Source organism: Falco rusticolus, chromosome 9 (genome assembly GCF_015220075.1).
Source record: "Falco rusticolus isolate bFalRus1 chromosome 9, bFalRus1.pri, whole genome shotgun sequence".
Taxonomy (NCBI): Eukaryota; Metazoa; Chordata; class Aves; order Falconiformes; family Falconidae; genus Falco; species Falco rusticolus.
In genome coordinates this window covers 48,626,553-48,649,175 of record NC_051195.1, presented here as the reverse complement: position 1 = coordinate 48,649,175, position 22,623 = coordinate 48,626,553, and the positions used below count along the sequence as shown (strand labels likewise).

The 22,623-nt window shown below is 46.3% G+C and overlaps 1 protein-coding gene across 6 annotated transcripts; it reads left to right on the top strand.

The window, feature by feature from the left end:
• The first annotated feature begins 25 nt into the window (after window positions 1–25).
• Window positions 26–21,343, top strand: ADAMTS13 (ADAM metallopeptidase with thrombospondin type 1 motif 13). Of its 6 annotated transcripts, none has more exons than XM_037400536.1 (29): window positions 31–287; window positions 601–667; window positions 1,499–1,782; window positions 1,980–2,121; window positions 2,488–2,624; window positions 3,767–3,850; window positions 3,936–4,060; window positions 4,836–4,982; window positions 5,319–5,453; window positions 5,988–6,138; window positions 6,779–6,883; window positions 7,339–7,490; window positions 7,612–7,675; window positions 8,221–8,347; window positions 8,571–8,719; window positions 10,079–10,199; window positions 10,891–10,971; window positions 11,245–11,426; window positions 11,870–12,005; window positions 13,698–13,827; window positions 14,478–14,667; window positions 15,387–15,504; window positions 15,819–15,948; window positions 17,317–17,521; window positions 18,004–18,313; window positions 18,786–18,932; window positions 19,392–19,568; window positions 19,911–20,095; window positions 20,387–21,343. In XM_037400536.1, exons 1-29 carry the CDS (start codon window positions 213–215, stop codon window positions 20,543–20,545), a joined length of 4,215 nt encoding a protein of 1,404 aa, XP_037256433.1. In that variant the 5' UTR covers window positions 31–212; the 3' UTR covers window positions 20,546–21,343. The 6 variants fall into 6 exon arrangements, with proteins under 6 accessions (XP_037256437.1, XP_037256433.1, XP_037256434.1 ...); XM_037400537.1 differs by having other exon boundaries at window positions 2,485–2,624; window positions 15,390–15,504; XM_037400535.1 differs by having other exon boundaries at window positions 2,485–2,624.
• The last annotated feature ends 1,280 nt before the right edge of the window (window positions 21,344–22,623 follow it).

Genomic DNA, 22,623 nt, shown 5'->3' with positions numbered 1-22,623 from the left:
AAGTTGCAAACATTGCGCAAAGCCTCTCTCCCTCCAGCTGTCCGGGTGAAACCTGGGCTGCAGCTGCCCCCCCTCCGCAGAGGGTCAGCTCCCCTGTTTGTTTAAACCCTGCGCTCGTCCCTTCCGCTCCACGTGATGCCTTGGGCCAAACATCGTCTGAATCGCCCCCGGGCCGGCGCTGAGGCCGTGGCGCTGGTCGCGGGTCCTCCAGCATGCTCGTCAGCTTGGTGATCTGGGCGCTCGTGATGCTCCCCTTGGGCTCCTGCTGGCCGTCGCCGTCCCGAGAGGTGAGTCTGACCTCTCGGAAATGCAGTTTCCAGGAAGGCTTGTTTTATTTCTAGGAAAAAAACCAGAAGAGACAACACAACGTGTTCTAAGCCCAAATCCAGCCAAACTCACTAATCAAGAAGATAAAGCTATTTCCTCCGGGTGCTGTTGTGCAGCCCGTGCTTAGCGCAGAACAAAGCCGTGAGAACTTGGCGCTGGTACTTGTTGAGTTGTTTGCTGGCGTTCCTTCCAGGTTAGGTTCAGTTAAGCGATAGTCTTGTATCCATTTGTTTTCCTTAAAAAAAAAAAGTAAAGCTATTCTTCTTCTTGCAGAAATTTCTCAGCGCTTTGGATGCAGAAGATGTTTTCTCTTATTTTGGAGCCAGCTCAGTGTCTGATGGTATGCAGAGCTCCTTCCTTCTTGATTTTAGAACACATCTGTCAGTTTATTTCTAATCCTGTACGTTTGATAACACTAAGAACACTTATTAACAAACCCTGATCTGACAAGCATTTAGCATTTCTGAGTCACGTTAGTGAGGCAATCCACGTTTCAGTGTGAAAGCTGTTGAAGAACTTGGTCAGTATTTAAAATCTGCTGGAGGAGATAGGGTAAATCTTTTCACACCTTTCTGTTGTGGTCCTTACTCCCTGTACTGGTATTTTTCTATGAGATTAACAGATCCAGGTCTTCTGAGTGGGAAGCTTAAACTAAAAATAGTTTTAAATGCACTTGTTAATTTTTTAAACATAAATACATGGAGACGCTAGTGTTCTGGGTCTGGATTGATGATAGTTTGAAATAAAGATGTGTTTTGAACTCTCAAATCCTTAAAGGAAGGGTATTGTCTGCTTGTGAGTTCACCTAGAGCTCATCCCAGTGTCTCTGTCTGGATTACGATAATTTGCACTTGGTAATACTTAGTATCTAAGGAAGTAAAATTGTTTCAGCCTTTGTTAAAATGAACTGTTCTTCTTATCTGCAGCGAAAGCGCCGAAAAATCAGGAGCCAGTTTCAGAGCTGTTGTCTGTTCCCAATTAGGTTATCCTCAATTTGGGATATGTGAAAGCATAGTTGTTCTTTGTCTGTTGACACAATGACCCCAAAAGGCCACAGCTGTCATTTGGAGAGTATTTTTTCCTAGGAGGATAGATCATTAATTTTTTTTTCTGTGTATCAGTGTTTCTCAGAACTGTTTGCTTTGTTCTGGTCTTGTTTAATTTCTTTCAGTACCTGAGTTTGTCCTTGCTGAGCCAACTTGCCCTTGTAGAGAAGAACAGATTGGGCTGATGTCCTGCCGCATTCAGCATTGCTCTGTTGAGGCCTGGGGAGAGCTCTATGCCTTCGAATTTCTAGAGGATCATGCCCTCCTTTCCTCTTCCTTTGTGAGCAATCAAGTGGTGAACTCTTCCTTTAGCTTACTGAAGCGATTCTCAGGCAACTGCTTTGCAGGTGGAAATCCACTGCGGCCTCCTGGGGCTGTATGTAGAGTGACCTACTGTGAAGGGCAGCTGGTGAGTATGCACTGAACTTGTTCTTACAAGCTCTCACAGCCTTTGTAGCTTTGCAGCTTGATGCACCAAATGTGTGAACCATCCATTTAATAAATCTGAGCATCACAAAGGAGAAACAAGAAGGGTATGGCACACAGTTCTCCATTGGTAGCAAATGTCTTCGGAATAACTCAGAGGTGGAATTTCATCTCCTTTAGCAAGGAGTCGTCATTGCAGATGAGGAAAAGATTCATATCAGGCCTGTCAGAAGCAAAGATGTGGCTCTGCTGAAAGACCTCGGCTTTTCCAGACCTCACATTCTCTTCAGAAGTGCCACAAGAGAGGCAAATACAGCAAGAGGTAATGTATGTGGAGAGGAAGCCCTGTTGGTTCACCTGGGAAAAGCTATGGGGTTGCTTGCATGAGCTCAGAGGAAAAATTTGTGTCTTCAAATAATTGAGTATACTTGAATATGTTTCTTACCTCACTGAGGTGTAACTACTGTGTTTTCATTTAGGTATTTGTTATTTTGATAGCATGAGTGCATTATTAAGGATGCTGGCAGGTGACAGAAACCAGCAGAAGTGGGAAACCTGAGAAAGCAACTGGAGGAGGGGTCTTCCAGCTGGGTTATTCTAGTCTTTCAGGAAGAGGGAGTGGACCTGTAGGACCTTTTGTGTTGTCTGCCATTTTAAACTCGCTGTGTCCCTTTGTGCTGTTCAGCAGGGCGGTTTCCTTCTCGCCTGCAGAAGAGGGCTGAGGGAGCTGTCAAACATCTGGAGCTGATGGTCATAGCCGGTCCAGATGTTTACTTGTACCACAAAGAGGACACGGAGCGATATATTCTTGCCAACCTGAACATTGTGAGTAGCTGTTTGGATTGCTGTCCCAGCGTGAGAGCTCACAGTGTCACAGGCTGTGACACAGGCATATGGACCTCTGAGTGCACTTCCAGAGGTGGTTGTGGTTACCTGTGCCTAGTAGAGAGCACCGCTTATGTGCCAGGTGTCCCTCTCTGCTTCCCTTGGCACTGCATGGCAAACTTTCCCTTCTACAAGGAGCTGCGTGAGTAAAAGTGGATGTCAGAAGCTTTGGGGCTGTAGCTTTAAAACCCACATAGAAAATGTAGCTTTTCATTTCATTACTAACGTTGTAAGTCAGGTACAGTAACAAGTATTTTATCACCAGAGCCTTGATCCAGTCCCTGCTGCTTTCAGTGAGATTGAACCACATCCACTGAATTAATCTTACATTTTGCATTTCAGCATTCTATTTCTATTACAGGATTTATCTAAATGCCTTCCTTTGCTATTATTAAGAATTTTTTAATGCGTTTTCTGTGTGTGCGCGTATTGCAAAGAAACCCTCTAGCATTTAGGGAGACCTTACAGCAACCTTTCAGTACTTAAAGGGGGCTTGTAAGAAAGATGGGGACAAACTTTTTAGTAGGGCTTGTAGTGAAAGGGACAAGGGATAGTGGTTTTAAAGTAAAAAAGGGTAGATTTAGATTAGATATTAGGAAGAAATTCTTCACTGTGGGGGTGGTGGGGCACTGGCACAGGCTGCCCAGAGCAGCTGGGGATGCCCCATCCCTGGAAGTGCTCCAGGCCAGGTTGGACGGGGCTTGGGGCAACCTGGGATAGTGGGAAAGGTGTCCATGCCCGTGGTAGGGGGATGGAACTGGGTGATCTTTAAGGACCCTTCTAACCCAAACTGTTTCATGATTCCATGATTCACTCTTCTGTCCTATGAAACTTGTTTTCCATGCAGATTATTCTCTCTGCTTCAGAGTATCTGACAAATCTAACCACAGTTCTCATCTGTTGACAGATTTATTTACATCTGTAATGCATACTTTAATTTTGTACTTCCCCGTGATTTTATGGTTACCCCTTATGGTTACCAGGTGTGTTACCTTTGTAGTGCATGCAGCCCTGTTACTGGGAACAGGTAGTGGGAGTCACCCAAGTGCCTTCTTTATTGAATCCTTTCATTCTCTTAACAGGGAGCAGAGCTGCTGAGAGATGCCTCGCTGGGTGCTCATTTCAGGGTTCATCTTATGCAAATGCTTGTTTTGAGAGAACCAGAGGTAAGCAAGGAGGACTATGTTCAAGTGCTGTCCAAGGGGTTGCTAAAAGGTGTGTGAAATGTGCGAACATGTGTCTTTACTCTAGGCTGAGGTGAACATCACAACCAATATCACCTCCTCGCTGATCAGCGTTTGTGAGTGGAGCAAGAAGGTCAACCCCCAGAATGACTCTGACCCCCAGCATGCTGACATTGTCCTCTACGTCACCAGGTACTACAGCTCCCCTGCCCTGGGAGAGGACTGGAAAAGACTGGTGTCCAGCTGTTACAGTGCTTTGTACTGGGTCTTCCAGCAGCTGGGCATCACAGAGTCTTTGGAAGTGGGCTTGTTCTCCTGGTCTTAGTGTCATGCACTTGGACAGAGGGGCTGTTGCTTCAGTTTCTGAAGGAACTGGAATATTCCCCAAGCACTGACCAGCCAGACTTGAGCCAGACATTATGTGCTTCCAGAGCAGCACAGCCAAACCCACTGCAGCTTTTTGTGGGCAGAGAAGTCAAACAGTAACTGGAAGTGAAAACCCACTGGTGCTTTCCATGGAAGATTTCTAATACTACTCTGACTCAGACATTTTGTGGGACTTTCAGGCTCCTTGTTGTAAATTGCCTTGGCTAAATTTGTCAAAGCCAAGCTTTTCTTTAGTGCAATGGCTTTGTTTCGGTGCTCTTTCTTCAAAGAGATTGTGATACTTCTCTGTCTTTTGCAAATAGGTTTAGGTCATTTTATTCGGTTCTGCTTACCTGGGGACATCAGGATTTTTTAATGTAGAGTCACCACAGATTTTGAGCAGTGGGCACTTGTGGGACCCTACTGCTACTGTCTTGCCCCCAGGGAGTTCCATGCATCAAAATAAATGTTAGGTGGCTGGCAAAGTTAGATCAGGAAAGTGCAAATAAATTCAGTTGAATGTCTAGACCTGTCTAGACCTGACTTTATTAACTGCAATGGTTCTTTGCTATTTCCTCTGTATCTGTCTCCTTTACTTTAGGTTTGACCTGGAGTTACCTGATGGGAACAAGGAGCTACGTGGAGTGACTCAATTAGGTGGAGTTTGCTCCTCCTTCTGGAGCTGTGTTATTACCCAGGACACTGGCTTTGACCTTGGAATCACCATAGCCCATGAGATTGGGCACAGGTCAGTAGGAAAGCCCCACAGTATCCCAACATGTTTTATTTGTATGTATGTGAAAACATTCCCCAGTTTTAAGGGATTTTGAAGAAGGAAAAGGATCTCTTGGTATAACAGGGGGTTTCCTATAGATTATTCAAAACTTTTGGAAAGAGTTCCTTGCATGTCTTGCATTCCTGCATGCTCTGTGACAATTATAAGCTGCAAAGAGGAGACGAGACCTTTTGTGACAACAGTAGAAGGAAAGGCTGCAGAGGGAGCTCAGCCCTTGCTTAGAGAAGAGAGGCTCTGAGGGAACTCAGCTGCTGGGTTTCTTCTCAGGCACTGCTGCTTCTGTTACAGTCTGGGGATCCCCCACGATGGTGAGGGGAATCAGTGCAGCAGCAGTGGTTACATCATGGGTTCAGCAGGAAACCACAACAGCATCGACCTCACCTGGTCGCAGTGCAGCCGAGAAGAGTTCCTGGCCTTTGTCAGGTAAGGGGATGGTTGAGTTCCATGTGCCCCCTGTGCTGGGAGCTTAGGAGAGAGCAGAAGAAGCCAAGGAACAAAATAAAATTCTCAGTAGGTAAGGAACTGAAAAGCTTAGGGGTTTGTTATTTCTTAGCACTTGTGTCTGTTGCTGAGCTTGAACCCGGTTTTTGCTTCAAGGGATTGGAAATTACTTTGGTTAGTGACTAATGCCTGGGCTGTGTTGGACTTCTCAGACACTAGCTCAGCCTGGAAATTTTAGTTAAAATGTCAGAGCATCTAGGTTTAAAGAAGCATTGTGGGCTGTGAGCTGGCTGAGGGAAGAACAGGAATGGGCTTCTGTTATAGCTTCAGCAGGAGGGAACTGTGAGCATCTCCAGGCAGCTGCTGCGACTAAATCCATCACAGCCCACAGTAAGCATGTGTTGTCTGGGAAAGCAGCAGCCAACTCCCAGAATGAAACTCCGTACAAGTTTGCAAACATGTCGTTGTCCTTACTGCCTGCAGCTGGGAAAGTGATATTTCTTATGTTTCTATCAGCACAGGCCAAACAAACTGCTTAAATGACCTGCCGGACATGGACGGCAGCATCCCTGGATGGAAGCCTGGCTTGTACTATGGAGCAGATGAGCAATGTAAAATAGCCTTTGGGAGCGTTGCCACAGCATGCACCTTTGCTGACAGCAATGTTGTAGGTAGAAAGTTTGTCTGTCTTACTAGGGGCAGCAGAGAAATGTTCAGGAAAAGGGAGCTGGGGACTTTTTTATTAGGAAGGGATGAAAGGTGCTTTCTTGCTACAGATTTCTTGGCAAAGAACAAACCTTCAAAGGCTTTTAAAATGCTTCCCTTCTCTCTGTCACCACATAAGGCTCCTTTAAGGTTTGCAGAGTACCCAGAGCCCTCTGTCCAAACAGGAGCGTGGTGGTGCTGGTGGCACTGATGGTGGGTACACTTACTCGGGGTCCCGGCTTAGGGAGCTCTTGTTCATTGGATTCCTTCAGCTCCCCCACGGTTGCTCAGTCCCCCTGTCTGAGAAATGCAGCATGGCTAATAGCTGCCACCTGGACATGTTTTGTTAATGAAGAAGCACTAAGGTGGGTGAAACTTTAATTGCTTCAGTTAATCATCTTCATAGCATTACAGCTGGAAGTGATGGCCTTTTGACATGCCCACAGCTTTTGCCCCATAGCAGGAGCAATGAAGGTACTTGCTGGCGTTGTTGGGTAGCTGTGGGGAAACCAAAGGTCCATTTAAATGGAGCAGCTCTGGGGACTGCTGTGTTGATGAGCCTAAGTGATTCCCTGAACTCCCTGATTTTCTTGTCGCATCAGGACATCTGTGAAGTTCTCTCATGCCATGTACAACCAGCAGACAAATCCAGCTGTACTCGGCTTCTTGTTCCCCTCTTGGACGGCACTGAGTGTGGAATCAATAAGGTAAGGAGGCTGCTGACCCTGGTGTGGGTGCTATGGAACTCTTAGCAAGACATTGGTGGTGGCTGGAAGGTATGTGGCACTCACTGCCCCTCGGCCAGGGAGCTAAAGCCAGACACTCCGGTCATAAACTGGTACCAGCTGCTCTTGGTGTTTCCACCTTGTCCTATCTCTGGAGTTGCTTTGCAGTTCTATAGGCTGGCATCTGACCTCTCTTCCAAGCTTTTGCTTTCTACTTGAAATGCTCTGTCAGCTCTTCGTTTTAACCCTGTCCTTGTGTTGGAGCACAATTAGGAATAGGACTCTTCTAGCCTCTTGTGGGAAGGTGTCTCATTCAGCTTGGGCTTCTCTCATAGTCTGGCCTGCCAAAAGGTGGGGTCTTGTGCTGTGCTTGTAGATCCCAGCCCTGCTGGGTTCACTGTGGTGCTGCTGCCCATTTTGTATATTCTTGGCCTTAGTGGTGCTCCAAGGGACAGTGCAGCTCTCTGGAAGAACTGAATCCCATGGCTGTAGTCCATGGGCAGTGGTCCGGCTGGAGCCCCTTCTCCCCCTGCTCCCGCAGCTGTGGAGGTGGGGTTGTGTTAAGGCAGCGGTTCTGCAACAACCCCAGGTAAGCGGTGGGGGGCTGGGGGTTTTGCAGTGCCCCTGGGCTCATTCAGGGCCATGGGCTCAGAGTCCTGCTCTTTGCCTGGGACAAACGTGTCCCTGTTGAGGAATTCTGTCATTTCCAGGCCTGCTTTTGGTGGGCAGGAGTGCCGTGGTGCCAGCGTTCAAGCAGAGATGTGCAATACTCAGGTAATGGAGCTCATCACATCTTCTGAGCTTTTTTCTTAATGCTGTTTAACCCTTTGAGACCTGTATGCTTTGGGACTGTGCGTCTCACAGCTGACTGCTCTGGGAAGGAGGACTAAAGGTCTGGAATACAGCCTTCATCTGTCTCACAACAGGAGAGGTGTTTGTTCCACTGTGTCTGAAGACAGCAGTATTATTTAATAGCGCTGTTCACGTGTAATGAAGTATTTTCTTTATGCCCTCATAGCAGGGCAGATGCTGAGAAAACAGTGGCTCACTTAATGATAGTTTTCTTCAGAGGGACATTCTTATATTGTGCCTGTTTTCCTTATCCGTTTGTTTTGTATAAATAACAAAGATAATCAGCTTCCAAACGCAATTCTCTGCATGTCCCGCAGCCTCCCTTGAAAGTGGTTTTCTTTATTTGGAGTTGTTTTGGTGCTTCATTTCACAGCCGCTGCTTTCCGCCTGTAATTATCGGGTAAGATGCTTCCTGGGAGCCTGTGCTCAGTCCCTTCGTTACCCACACAGCTCTCTCTGGGTTGTAGGACTGTTTGATGACCCAGCAGGACTTTATGGCTGAACAATGTGCAGCAACAAATTTAAAGCCACTGTATCTCACTGTAGAAGCACCATCCTTTTATACCTGGACTTCTGCTGTTGGCTTTGCCAAAGGTAAGGAAAACCTGGGAAACCGTGGTTTCTTTGTGAAGGGGAGTGCTCCTGGATCTGTCTGTACTTTGAAGTCAAAAGGCCCTTTCACTGATTGTTTTGGCTTTCACATGAAACCTGGATACCCTCTCTGCCAGATCCTTTTGACTTCTTCCCGTTGCTTGATGGTCAGCCACGTGTTTTTCTGAAAGAGTAACTCCTTTCTTCTTCTGCCTGCCTCCTGCAGGGGACATGCTATGCAAGCATATGTGCAGGGCCATTGAAAACCAGTTCATGGTAAGCCGTGAAGACAGTTTCGTAGATGGAACCAGATGTGAGCAGGATGACTCGGAGCGCCATGGGGCTTTCAATCTGTGTGTAATGGGAAGCTGTAGAGTAAGTGCCTGGGGGATCCAGGTGAAATTCTGACACATAATCTGCACCAAAGGAGTTGTTTTAGTAGGATCAGGGGAAAAAAAAGGGTATCTTAAATGACAGAGCAAGCTCTTCTTAAAAGAGGGTTTTGTTCCTGGCTTCTTGGATGGAGTCCAACAAATCTACTGTTCTGTCTGTACATCTAGTGCCAATGCCCTCTAGATAAGATATTCAGTTAATTATGCCGTTAAGAATGTAAGGCTATTCATCCCTAATCCAAGAAGCAATTGGTTTATGTGTTGGTTGAACAGACATCGTTAGCTGTTCAGTTTGCATGGTATAAATAGCCCTACAAAATGCTGACTCTGTTGGAGAAAAGTTACATATTTTGAACATACCGAGTCTGTAGCAAAATCAAGAGTAAAACCTGGGAATCAGAGCTCAGCAAATTGATTGTCGCAGTATCACTTATCAAAACTGAAGTATAACTTTTGTTGTTGTTGTTCTGGATTGGATGTGAGAAAGGCATTTTTTCATGATGAACTTGAATATAACTCCCCCGCACTGTCTGCATTTCAGTAACTGCTCAGTGCTGACTGGGTTGTATGTTTTCTGTTGTTTCTTTACATTCCCAGAATACACTCTTAAAATTCTATGTTTTTCTCATTAGCCTTGTCTTCACCATGCTTTGTAATGCCTTTCCCCCTAATGAACAGCAGAGGGTGTAGACATAACTGCTCTGATTTCTGCTCTTCCATTGGCACTGATTACGTATCTTATGGCAGCATCCAAAGCCTGGGATCAGTGCCTCTAGCACAAATTCAGCAGTTGCACATGTTTTGCTGTTGAGCCTGCTGAGATCCTCCTGCACCTTTGTGTAAATTGGTCTCGTTTGTGGGAATGAGCATAGAATCTATTTTCTGAGCTCCATGGGATCGAAGGCCAGGCCGAAGGATGTGAGCTAGGTTTGAGTTTGGGGTTTGGGGACCTAAAGATTCCTTTAGAACGTGCCATTCGTGTTTACTGTTCTCCTGGGCTTTACCAGGTTGCGCCCCCCTGCTCCCCTGGAAGAATTCGTAGAAGAGAGGGAGTGCAGAGCCTTTGTTTTAGGAGAAACTTTTCTGGGCTGCTTCTTATGGGAAAGAAAATGTCCCACAATTAATGAAACTTGTGCTCTCAGCTAAGACTTTGCAACCCCTGGCATTGCATACTGCTGTACAGTGGTAGGTCTAGGTGCAAATGCATCTTTGTCTGTGTTGTCTTCTTAAATTCACATGACAAATGAAAAAGGCAGTTTCAGGGATTCAGGCAATGTCACTTTCATTCGCTTCTTTTATTCTCAGAATAGGCAAGTCTTGACAGACTCTCCCCTTTGCTCAGGCATTCGGGTGTGATGGCCAGATGCACTCCAAGAAGGTAATGGACTCTTGCAAGGTCTGTGGGGGCGATAATACCACTTGCACTGAAGTGAGTGGGTCTTACACCGAAGGAAAAGCTAAAGGTTTGTAGTCCCCGCACTCAGGCTCAGTGTTATGTTGCTGTATTTGCATGGTGCATATTGGTATGCATATTCAGTGCTCATAATCTGTATGTGGCTTCTTGTTTCTGCTTGATTTTATTTTATGGAGGATATGGCAACGGGGTTTGGGTAGTTAACAGAGAAGACAGCTAAGATGTGTAGCAGGGAGGTAGCTGTTGTGTAGTCAGAGTGGTCATAGTTCTCTGGACATGGATCAGAAATGTAGCCATTTGGGAAGTCCAGTAAGTTACTGGCAGCTGGGGTTTATGTCAGATGCTTTCTGAGATGTTAAACATCCATTTGGGAACTGATCTGTCTCTTGCAGTATCACATACAGATATTAGCAGAGAACATAAAAAGAAGGAAAGAAAGATGAGAATGGGATGCAGAATTCAGTTTTGTTTGCTGTATTCACCATCGCTATGTCCGAGCCAAGCTGACAACACTAAGGGCAGTGTGAATTTAGCCTGCTGGCCATCACTGTTGTAACCTGGTATTTTTTACCTTAGCTAGATAACCCTTGTCTACAATTAAGCTTTGTTGCTGCCTGTAAGGCTTATCCTCTAATGGATAGCGTGCTAGTAGGGTGAAGAGGGGTTGATTTGTAATCCCCAGCCTTTTTAACAGCAGTACAGTAGTGGAAGGTGACCATATCTTCTTTCCATCCTTCCAGAGTACGTCACATTTCTGTCCTTGCCTTATAACACCACCTTGGTCCGCATTACCAATCGGAGACCACTCTTCACACACTTGGGTGAGTTGAATGAAAAGGAGAGGAGGGACTACAGGCAGGGCTAAAACAAGGCTGTAAAACCAGGAAAATGGAATTTGGGAGGAAATTTCCTGATGATGCAATTTGTTTGTGGGATGCTCTTCAGTGGGAAGTGGTAGAAACCATGCTCTTTAGGATGGCCAACTTGGATCAAACTGGTTTCTAGCAAATGGGCAGTCTGTAGCTGCCAGCACCAGGTGGCCCTGGTGACCACATCATATCTCTTAACCTCACTTGCTACTTCTGCTGCTCTAGCTGTGAAGGTTAAAGGAGAGTATGTGGTTGCTGGAAAAGGGAAAATTTCACTGAACGTCACCTATCCATCGGCTCTGGAAGACAACCAGATCAAATACAAAGTGTTTCTCACCAAGGACAACCTGCCAAGCCTAGAGGAAGTCCATGTGGATGGACCAACACAAGAAGAAATTGAAATACAGGTGAAATAAAATAGCAGAGTTGGAAAGGAGCCAGGCAGAGCTGGCCACGCTGAGTTTGTGTGGCTCTGCTGCAGTGCAGAACCCAGGTGCAGTAGGCTTCGTGTCCAAGGCCAGTGGAGATGGTGTCCACTAAGAGTGGTGGTGTTGCTGTTTTTGGGAAAGGCTGAGGGCTGGCTGCCCGCAGGCTTTCTGCAGCTCTGGGGGATGGTTGTGTGGGGAAAAGCGTACTGCGTTAAACTTTTTGCTTGGCTTAATCTGTTTTCAGTGCCCTGTGCACAGAATTCCCAGGGTGAGTACTCTGACTGCATCTGGCAAGAATTGAGGGTCATGCCATCGAGGCTCAGGACTGGGTGGGAAGAAGGGAGACTAGCTTCTCTTATCTCTGTTCTAAGGAATGAGCCTGAGCTGATTTGTGCATTGACCACAACTTTTTCCTTCACCAGGTCTATCGAAGGTATGGAAAAGAATATGGCAACGTCACCAACCCAGACATCACCTTCAGCTACTTTGTCCCCAGAGAGAATCTGACGTACGTGTGGGTTCCTCAGCAGGGGCCGTGCTCAGTGACCTGTGGGGAAGGTGAGGCAGCCCTACTCAGTCTTTACTTCTTGCAGACATCTGGGCAGGCTTCTCATTTGTCAGGCTGGTAGTCACCCAGATCTTGACTCTGTGGGCTCTCCTGGGCTGACTGAAAGAAACAGGACATCAGCGATACTTGGTTAGAACTTACTAAACAACTGAACTGAGTTTAAAAGCAAATTGCTGAACGTGAGCTGCAGTTGCTAGTGTTAAACTGAATCAGAGTGGCACATCTTTTGAACTAAATTAGCAAATCAGCAAATGAACTGAATCATCACAATGACAGTGAAAACGTTCCATTGTGAAGAGGATCTTTAAAGAGGTTTTAACCAAACTTTTGGTTTTAAGACTAAATAATTTTCTCAGATTTTTCAAAGTTATTGAAGACTGTAATTTGAAGTTGGCTAAACATCAAAAGTCTGAGACCAAAGTGGTATCTAGTGTCTAACTAAAGCCTCAGAGCTAATCATGAAACTTCCTTCTTAGAATTCTATTCCTGTGCCATGGCTAATCCTTTCTGTCTCCCTGAAGAAATCATAATGCAGATTGTAACAGATCACTGTGGTAGACGGTCTGACATCTTGTTTACCAGGTAATACAGATGACACTGGCAAGCCTCTGAAGACTTTTATGACAAGGATTTAGAAAATTCATTCATGAATACTTATGGAAGTCTGGTTATGTCTGGAGAGCTTTTCTCCAGCACGTTCCCCAGGTGAACTGATGGCTGAAACCCTGAAGTAAAGAACTCAAAATGCTCTAGGGCCTCCCAGCTAATGCAGTTACAAACAAAAAAAATGAGAAAGCTGGGACTTAACTGAAAGTTGAGAATCCAAGCTGAAATTGCATCTTGAGAGCTGAAAGTGATGCTCAGGCCCTCCTTGCCAATAGACGTTATTTGAAAACAAAGAGGGTAGTGAAAAGCTAACGTTGCTGAGTGTTTCTTGACATTTGCTTCTCAGAATTGTGCTTTTTGAGGTTCAGGAATGCCTGTCACTGTGGGTAGCTCATTCATTGTGATGAAGGCTCTTTACAGCTTTGCTTGTAACTTTTTTGAGTTTGGAATTTCACCTGCTTTACCTGTTAGGTTCAATATTGTTAAAAATCTTCTTTACAGCTGTAGTTGATGAATATTTCATTTCTTGCATGCCACAGGCGCTGCAAGTCTGCAGTTCCTCTTCCAGTACCTCTAGTCTAGTTTTGGTTATTAATGATCACTCTGAGGACATTGGCACGGTGCTGTCGGGGTACACAGGCTGTGTGATGATGTTACGTGATTAGTTCTACAGTGTCATTTAAAAATGGCTGACTGCTAGAGCTTATTTTCAGCAACCTGTCCCTCATCAGTCAGGCACCAAGATCGTTAGGAGTAATTTGGACCAAATTATGATGGATAACCGTGTTCTTGCAAATGGCCAGTTTAGAGCAATCTTTCTATTTTGGCAGTGGTTTATCCATCAAACTTCTCATATTCTGGGGTGTTCATCTTGGAAAGTCACTTTAAAACCCTTGAGGAAAAGTTTTATGAGAAATAAGGGGTTTGTGTGTTTATAGAATGTCTGTATTCCCAAATTTGGTATTTTCTTACACCGGTGATGTGAGTAAAGCAAAATTACTGCATCTTCCTAGCATGATAGAGGTGAACTGTTCACTTTGTTGATCACTTCCTTTCCTTTTCCTTTTGCATCCCAGGGACACAACCAGTGGATCACGTGTGCTTTGACCAGACAAAGAATGAAATAATAGAGGATCAGTGGTGTCTGGAGCGCCCGCAGCCCCTTTCAGAGCAGAAGCCCTGTGCCATGGAGCCATGCCTGTACAGGTTGGTGTTTCTGGAAGCTCAGCTGAATTCTTGCTTTGCTTGCTTCTTTTCTGCCAGCTAATCCAGTCTCTGCAGCCTCATTTCCATTGTGCAAGGTGAAAAAAACACAAAACCGGGAGAGGTGTGAAGTAGTTTTTTCCTAATTATAACAGTGTAGCAGATCCCAAACCATGTTTCATTCTTGGTCCCATAAGGTAATTGAGATAATCATCTGAATGAATGGGAGACAGTCCTTACAGCAGCCTGCTAAATGAAAATAGTTTGGGGGCACGGCCAGAAGAAGATGTCTGCTTACATCCTTTCCAAGATTGTGCCAACAAAGATTTGATCTTACTCTAGAGAGAGCCTTGTGTTAATTAGACTAGAAAGCGGACCAAGAGCCAAGCCTGCCCAGACATAGGTCTTATAGACATTTTAGTGCTTAATAAAACTCTTTACACTGTGAACTATAGCTCTTTAGCTTAGGTGCTTTTAGTTCTAGAAAGCTGTCAGTGCAAGGACTTAAATTTCCAGCAGTTGTCCTCTCAATCACATCCAGACAAGGCTCTTGGAATAGCGAAGCTGAGTCCTCTGTATGACCTATTTCTGTAATCGGTGGTGTGACCATTCTGCAGATGAGAAATAGGGTGATACAATTACTTCCCATTTAGGTGGAAGATGTCTCAGATAGGCGAATGCTCTGCTCTCTGTGGAACTGGAGTTGCCCAGCAGAATCTGACCTGTGTTCAGTTTCGTGATGGATCGGAGTCTGTTGTGGATGACAGCTTGTGCCCAGCAGAAGAGAAACCCCTCTCCGTTGTGCCCTGTGTGGTCAATGTCTGCCCTTTAGGCTGGGACAAAGTGAGTTTACTGGCTTGGCTTATTTCAGGAGTCTCACTGGGAGCTTTGCACTTGTGGTCTGTGGGAGGCTGCCTGTTAAGGAGAACCACATTACTACTGGAGTCTGGGAGGGTGGTTGACACCAAGGATGCCTGCCCAGTTAAAGGTTCATCCTGTCACTTCAGACAGCCCTGTCCCTCTTAGTTTATGCTGCTGGATTCATCAGTTCATAGCGGTGGTTTGTTTAGGGCAGCTGTTGACTTGTGTTCTTTCTTCATTTCTCCTCACAGACTCCAAAAAAACCAGAAACAGAAATGACCCCTGGTCCACTAGGAAATACCTCACTGGCAAACAGAGAGGTTCTGACATGGTAGGGAGGATTGCTAGCAGGGAAGAGGGCTTCTCAGCACAGGATCACCAGTCCAAATCCATACTGGGGACCCACTGCCAGGTTTACATTTACAGATGGGGAAGATACTGTTTTAGGCATTTTTCAGTCTCGGGTATCTCTTTTCAGGTAATGTGAATTAGAATGGGTCTTGGCTGTTGGATTTCCTTAACTATTCCCGATACTTAAATGTTCTGCAAAAATGGAGAGAGTGCTTAAATGTACCTCCTTCTTCAGTGACAGCAAATATGTTGTAGGCTTGATCTGGAGGTATTCCCCAGCTTCCCTAGCTTGGGACTGGTGTGGAAAGCAGATGCCAGTGTCAGTCTGGGTCTTTTTGCTCTGTTCTGAGGAGGAAGATGCACAATTACTTCAGACTTCAGAGTCACTTGGGCATATCCAACTGGAAAATCGGACTGTGTATGTCTGGAGCCCTCTGGCTGGCGAGTGTTCCGTCTCCTGTGGTAGAGGTGAGATCTTTCAGTGCTGCAGGGAACTATTGGCTGTAGGTGTGAGCTCGGCGCCTAGGAACCTCAGGGACCTGGTCTTTTCCCCTCCACAGTTCTAAGTGCATGTGTAGCTCTGATCACAATTTTTTTGAGTCTGTCTGAGGTGGGGAATAGTTTAGAGGGTTGGCTGGCTGCTGCTGTGCTTCAGAGTTGGCGGGATGACTGCAATAAGTGTGCCTGGGGCTTGGTTTGTACACGCAGATGCGACTGACACTGCTTGGCTTATTTTCCACTCTTGCATGCATGCCATGCAGTAAGATCGCTTCCCTTTCTAGGTAAGACTCAGGTGCAGTATGTATGTGTGGCTTTTGACACCAAAGAGGAAACCCAAGAAGAAAACTGTCATCCAGTGCCAAAGCCAGAGAGCAGGACGGAAGTCTGCGACCTCCATCCCTGCCCACCAAGGTAAAGCACTTACCAAGAGACATCAAGCCAGTGAAGGGTCTTTTCTTCCTCTCTCTAGTTCCAGGGACATGGCAAAGTAAGGGCCAGGCTACTCGGAGGATGTTATCTTCCTCTCCCCTGCTTTGAAGGCACAGCCAGCTGCAAAACCGGCAGCACTGACCCATACTCAGCAAACTGGGAGTCATTCCTGGGCTGGTATGTTCTCAGGCAGAACTAGGTGAAGTCTTTGGAGTTTGAGTCCAGGGGAAAACTGAAAACCTCTTGATCCCTTATTATGCTGGGGAAGTAGGAACAAATCCGTAATTGCAAAAGGTGGTGACATGTTTGCCAGCTGTACAGTTTCACATAGCATCAAGGAAAGTAGCTAGAATTGAATGCTCTAAGAATCTGGAATAGCTGCTCTGAGAACTGAAGGAAATTGGTTGCACCTTCCTTAGGATTTATAGTATTGCCGACTGCACGCGGTGGGGTGAGTGCTGATCCCTTCAAACATGAGCCAGTGTGTGTGTGCATTAACAGAATTCCAGTTGTACTTCCATAGACTGGTTGGATTTAAAATCCAGTGAAGAAGGGTGACAGATGGCTGCATTATTCCCAGGTGGCGTTACAATATGGGCTCATGCAGTGTAAGCTGTGGAGGAGAGGTGACGCACAAATTCCTCTGCTGTGCAAGGGAGGCTGGGGAGAAGGCAGAAGCGATTGTGGCAGTGTGATGGGTTGCCTCACCCAGAGGAGTGGGAGCCGTGTAATTTGGAGTTGTGCCCTCTGAGGTCAAGATAGGGGTATGGGTCACAAGAGCACGCACTGGGGAAGAGCAGTTGTTCATGAACATGTATGGTGTCGTCTAGGATATGGCTCAGGGTTGATAAATAGGGAAGAGCTTACCCTGCCCTATTTGCTGTGGGACTGGAAAGCCACCGGCATCTGAATCTTTTTTACGTTCTGCAGGATGCCACTCCCAGGATGAAATACGCTGGGTCTGTTTCTGATCTGACTGTTCAGAGTGATGTGTGTTTGGAGGCAGATAAAGATTGTTTTTGCAGTTAAGCCTGCGTATGTCACCCTGGGGAAGACTGTAATGGACACAGAGTAAGGCTCAACGCGTACTTCAGGCCTGTGGGCTTGCAAAATGTGGATGCCCTCTGCTTGGGTCCAGCTCCAAAGCTGTTCCAGGCTGCCCAGCCTTGTTTCAAAGGCTGCCTTCTTAGTGCCGTAGGCAGCAAAGCGTGCGAGGCAGAGGGGTGAAGAAAGCTGCTGGGAAGCAGAAGGGAAGGATGAGGGAGTCGCAGCGCATTTTCTACAGCGAGAGACAGAGGAGGGTGGGGATTCATTACTGACTTAATTTTTCTCCTCCACATCCTCTGTCAGATGGAAGGTAACCCCAGCAGGCCCCTGTTCCTCCAGCTGTGGGCCTGGCTTAGCTGTTCAGCTGGTCACCTGTGTGCAGATTCACCACGGCAAGGAGGTTTTGCTGGAGGAGCGTTTGTGTCCTGTGGCAGAGAAGCCCCTTACCCGTGTCCCCTGTGTCATCCGAATGTGCTCTTACGAATGGAGCTTCAGCGAGTGGTCAGAGGTATTTGCTTCTGTTCAGATGCAGCACTGGGTGTCCAGTGCAGTGCCATTTGCTTCCCTAAAACATATGGGGGAGAAATACTACTTCTGCCTTGTATATTTACTTTCCACAGCAATGCTAAACTATTTTGAGGGATGTTTTCCATCTTTTCCACTGCCCTGTGTTTAGCAGCTATAGGTCTGCTTCCCACCTTTCTCAGCTAAGGTTTTGCCAGCAGGTTAAAAATGGCCCTTGGCATGTTTTCTTCTGAAACGTGGGTCTTTTCAGATTTTTTAGGAAGTGGTTCTGCAATTCAAAGATATAGTTTGGAAAACCCACTTGGAGGTGGGCTGTCTTATAGCTGGTGGAACTAGAGCACTGAAAGGGCAAATGGTAGAACAGCATCAGTGAACAAAAGATTGTGTCTGAGCCAGTAAATGTATTTATTTCTAAATACCGACTGAAACACACGTATAAAGGCTTGTGGGTTTCTTCCTCTGCAGTGTTCAACTTCGTGTGGGAATGGCATTCAGACACGGCAGGATTTCTGCCTCAACCCGCTAACCCGTAAGCAGGTGAACGCCATCTTCTGCAGGCACTTCCCCAAGGCCATTGTGGTACGTGGCTGCTCCGCGGGGCCCTGTCCTGAGCAGGTGGTGGGGACCGGGTCCCGTGGCGCAGAGCTGCAGGCAGGGACACCAGCCGTGCCTCCGATGACAGCTGCAGCCACCAAAGAGGCAATTTCCAAGGACTTGGATCTTCCTCCATCTGCTGCGCCAGCTGTGCCTCGGGAAGGGACAGAGACCAGTGGAGGTGAGGAGGACACTACCAAGAAGTAGAGAGAGGTGCTTGCTGCGTGCAGCTGGGTTGTGGTAACCCTACTGCCGTACAGGGACAGCAGCGTGAGGGAATATTTCTGATGAGGAGGGACAACGCGCTGTTCCTTCCAGCATGCCATGAGATGCCCGTATTGTCTGAGCTGGGAACAATAACTCCCTTCCCTGGGCTTCCCAAAGCTCTTCTGACTTGGCTCCTTGGAACAGCAGCGAGCTCCTATGCTTTACCCAGGAGGTGTGTGCTGTGTGTCCGTTGTGCCGCAAAGGGAACAGGGGCTGTCTTTCAGCAGCTGTCGTTCCTTCTGGATGCATTATCCACAGTGTTAGTGTGTTATCAGCCTTGTTCTCACATCAGAGCCAAAACACAGCACTGTGCTAACTACTAAGAAGAAAGTTAACTCCACCCTAGCTGAAACCAGGACACTATCTCATCTGTCTCTGCTGTACAGATGTCTGTGGAAAGCTCTTTCTTAACGCCACTGGGGTCATCAACATGATGGGTGTAGAGAGCAGCGACTGCACGGTGGCCATCGGGCGTCCCCTCAGGGAGGAGGTGACAGTCAGCATCCTGGCGAGCTCCCTCAACTGCAGCGCAGGTACTGCCCGCGGTGTGTGGGGGGTTGGCCTGGCCCTGGGAGATCTGCTCCCCGGTGCCTTTGGTGCCCTGAAAGGTTCTTGCTGCCTTGGAGCCTGTGTAAAATCTGAAACCTTCTTACAAATTTTTCTGTCCCACCACGTTGTTGCTCGATGGGACTAAATGCACCTGATGCCTTTCCTCCCGCTACGTAATGGTTTCTTGCCTGTTTTGTTGATAGATATGAGGTGAAAGACCTCATGGGGTTAAAGAAGCTGCTTATACAAACTCTCCCTGTAACATACCCTCTAGATGCTGGAATCAGTACAGTTAGATTAGTTAATTGGACTGTTTTCATGACAGATTTTGATAAGATAAGGACAAAATGCAGATATTACTTGATTCCAGACTCGTATAAGATAGGTTGCAGCCTTTTACTTGAAGTAAATGTGTTTCTAGTCCCTGTGCTTGTCCATTCCAGGTGAGGTAGTGCTGTTTTCTGGGCGAATGATGTGGCGGACAGGCTGCAGGAATCTCCCTTTGTCACTGATAAATTCCAGAACGAATACGCTGATTGTGAAACAGCGTGTTTTGCTGCCAGGAAACGGGGTCATCCTTCAGTACAACAGCAGAACTGCAACTAAAAAATATTACCAAGGTACCTTACTGACAGCTTTGCTGTTCCTTTAGATCGTCACCCATGACAAGGCCCACAGAGTTCCACGGATCATGGTTGCCTATGGAAATCTATGGAAGTCTTGCTTCGTTTTTAGCAGCTAGTAAGCCCCTTCTTGAGGAGTGTTGAAGTTGTTATTACTTCTGGACTACCCCTCCGTTTTAAAGGCAAGCCCCTGCAGGTGTTTGCGGATGCTTGGAGGTTCCCCAGATGAAAATCCTTAGAGAAACTTTTCTGCCTGTGTTTAATTTAACTTATTTCTTCTTGGAGATGCTGGACACTTCTCTAAATCATTTTCTTTCCTGCTCCCTTTCCCCGTCTCAGACTGTGACAAGCAGCTGTTTGGTCCCCAAGGTGAAATAGTGAATCCTGTGCAACTGCCTGGTGGAAGGCGAGCAGTAGTGTGTCGGACCTTCATCACTGTGGCTCCTCGGCATCGCATAGCTATCCGAGCCCTATACATTGACCTAGACAAAGAGAGCAACAAAACGCATTTTAATTACATCCTGGTGAGTCAGAAACCTAAAGGGGATGATTTGCATGTGAATGGACACATCTCCTCGTTAGAGATTTCCATCTAGATGCAAAGTTCAATCACAAATCCTAGAGTGTCAGGCTCTGATCTCTGTTAATGTAAATGTAGAGGGGAATGAGCACTGCTGCTGGCTGATATATTTCTTCTAACCTTTGTATAGGGCAGCTTTTCCCCCATAGGTGACCAAATCACAAGTCCCCAGTATTTTGTGGGTATTTCAGTTTTAGGTTGCTATGATGCAATGGTTTGCTCTTTCTTTATGCAGGTCCGTGATGTAAGCACCATGAAGACGATGGTGTTCCATGGGAAACATCAGTTCTTCTGGGAATCGACAGGAAGCCAAGCTGAAATTGAATTCCATGAAAATGTTAATGATCGCTGGACCAGTTTCTGGGCTGAATATCATGCTATCGAGCCTAAATAAAAGGGGCCAGGGCCACTGCACTGAGAAAGGCCAATTAGTCACTGCTGCCTGTTCACTGCTCGAGGCCACATGAGTCATTTAATCTTTTTGCAGCTGCTTCACCATCAGTGGAGTACGAACAATAATATCTACTCATTCCTTTGGGATCTCGGTTAACATTTATAAAGGTGATGCAAAAGACCTGTAACTACCAAATATTTAGCAAATAGTCCTCATACGGATTCTCTGTCTGTATTGATTGGTATTAATGCAGTTCACGTGTCTGCAGTTAGTGGCTTGGACACTGAAGACTCAGGGTCCTGCTTCTGTAATACACCGTGGCCTTTTAGGATAATCATTTAATTTCTCAGTGGCTCAGTGTCCCGGTACAAACCTCTGTATATCACAAGTAGCTACAATTATGGTTTAGCCATTAAGTTCACTATGTAAATGCCCCTTGAAGCTGAGGCCCCTTGAAATCCTGGAATGTTCTAAAGAAGGCAAAGATGTGTAGGGGGACAAACAGCTAGCGCAAGAAGACTAGAGATGTGTGAGGGCAAGAGTGTTTCTTTGCCCAGGAGGGTAGTGCAACACCAGGACAGGCCACTCTGAAAGCTTGAATGTTTTCAGGCATTGGCTAGACTGGGGCACTGCTGACCTGGTCAAGCCCTGGTGAACAGCTGGCTTTATCTGGGAGGACTAAAAAGCATCTGGAGGTCCCTCCCCAGCCACCCCTCCTGTGGTTCTACTATTATATATCTGACAGATACCAGTACTTCTTTTCTATGGGAAAATAAAAGAATTCTGTTTCTTAACAACCGATTTGGTGCCAAGACATATTTACTCAGATAAGAACGATAGCTGCGCTATTAATCTGCTTGTATCTTCTTCTCACAGGCACTGTGAAATGAGAGATTGAGGCTGCATGATATAAGTTGTGGCAGGAAGAGGTATTTTAAAACAGTGACAAATATTGACTCGTTTGATTTAAATACCTTTTTTTGGGGTTGTTTTTATTTACTATCTTGAACATTGGACCATGCTTTGGTCCAAATCTGTCATCTTCCTCAAAATCACAATATACCACTTAAGGGGTCTTTTCTGCACCTGGAGTCTGGCTGGACGCATCTGCCCTTGCTCTTTACGCTGGATGCAGTAAATGGTTCTGTCTGGGCAGTGTTAACCCTGCTTCTGCTTTCTTTCAGTCGAATTCTCTGGCATCTTCTTAGAACTGCAAAAATCCTGTTTTCTTCTGTCTTCCTAATAGTTGTTTTTTGCTGGTTAAACTTGGAGGTTTTTGCTTGCCAGCCTCCAGATTTACGTTCCATTCCTGGAAGAGCTAGAAAGTAGATTCTTGCAGCGAGATCCTTGAGGAGCTGGATATATCGGCTATCCCGCTGCAGTGCGTGGGTGATGCAGGCACTGGGCCTTCATTTCCTGTCTAACAGGAGATGTTAATGAAAAGACATCCTTTTCTTAATCCTTTCTTGTAACCTTTTAGCAGATGGGATCTGTCTTCCCACTCTGCTCTGGATCCCAAGTCTCACTGCTATTTGTTGTTCCAGATCAACTATGCAGAGTCCCTGGTCTGCAGAGATGTGCTGTGGTTACTGTGTGCTCCACGTTAATTTGCAAACAATGCAGCTGTTGTCTTTATAATTTAAGAGAATGAAGGCTGTTTCCCTGTACCATTTGTTTGGATACCAACAGGTTGCCAACTGGGACATCTGTGACTTGCAAAGTCCTACTTCTACTCCCATTTTCTAGGGAGAAAACGGTATTCTGTTCAGTTTAAGGGGAGTGTTTCCCTCTTCTCCTGAGGGCAGGATTTTCTACCACTGCTAAATTCACGTTAACACAAAAAAATTGTGTTTCCCTTTCTTCTGAGCGTGCGCTGGCTGCCTGGATAACAGCATCTAGTCGCCAGCCAGGAGGAGTGGGACCCAGAGCCCCCGTGCACCCCGGGCCCTCGTGTGCAATGCATGCTGCGTGGCTGCTTATGAATATGTACACGATGAGCTCTGCCCACCAGCCTTTTAATGAGAGTGACATCAAAGCCCTGCCTGCTGGAGGAGGGGACCCACAATGCAATACGCAGG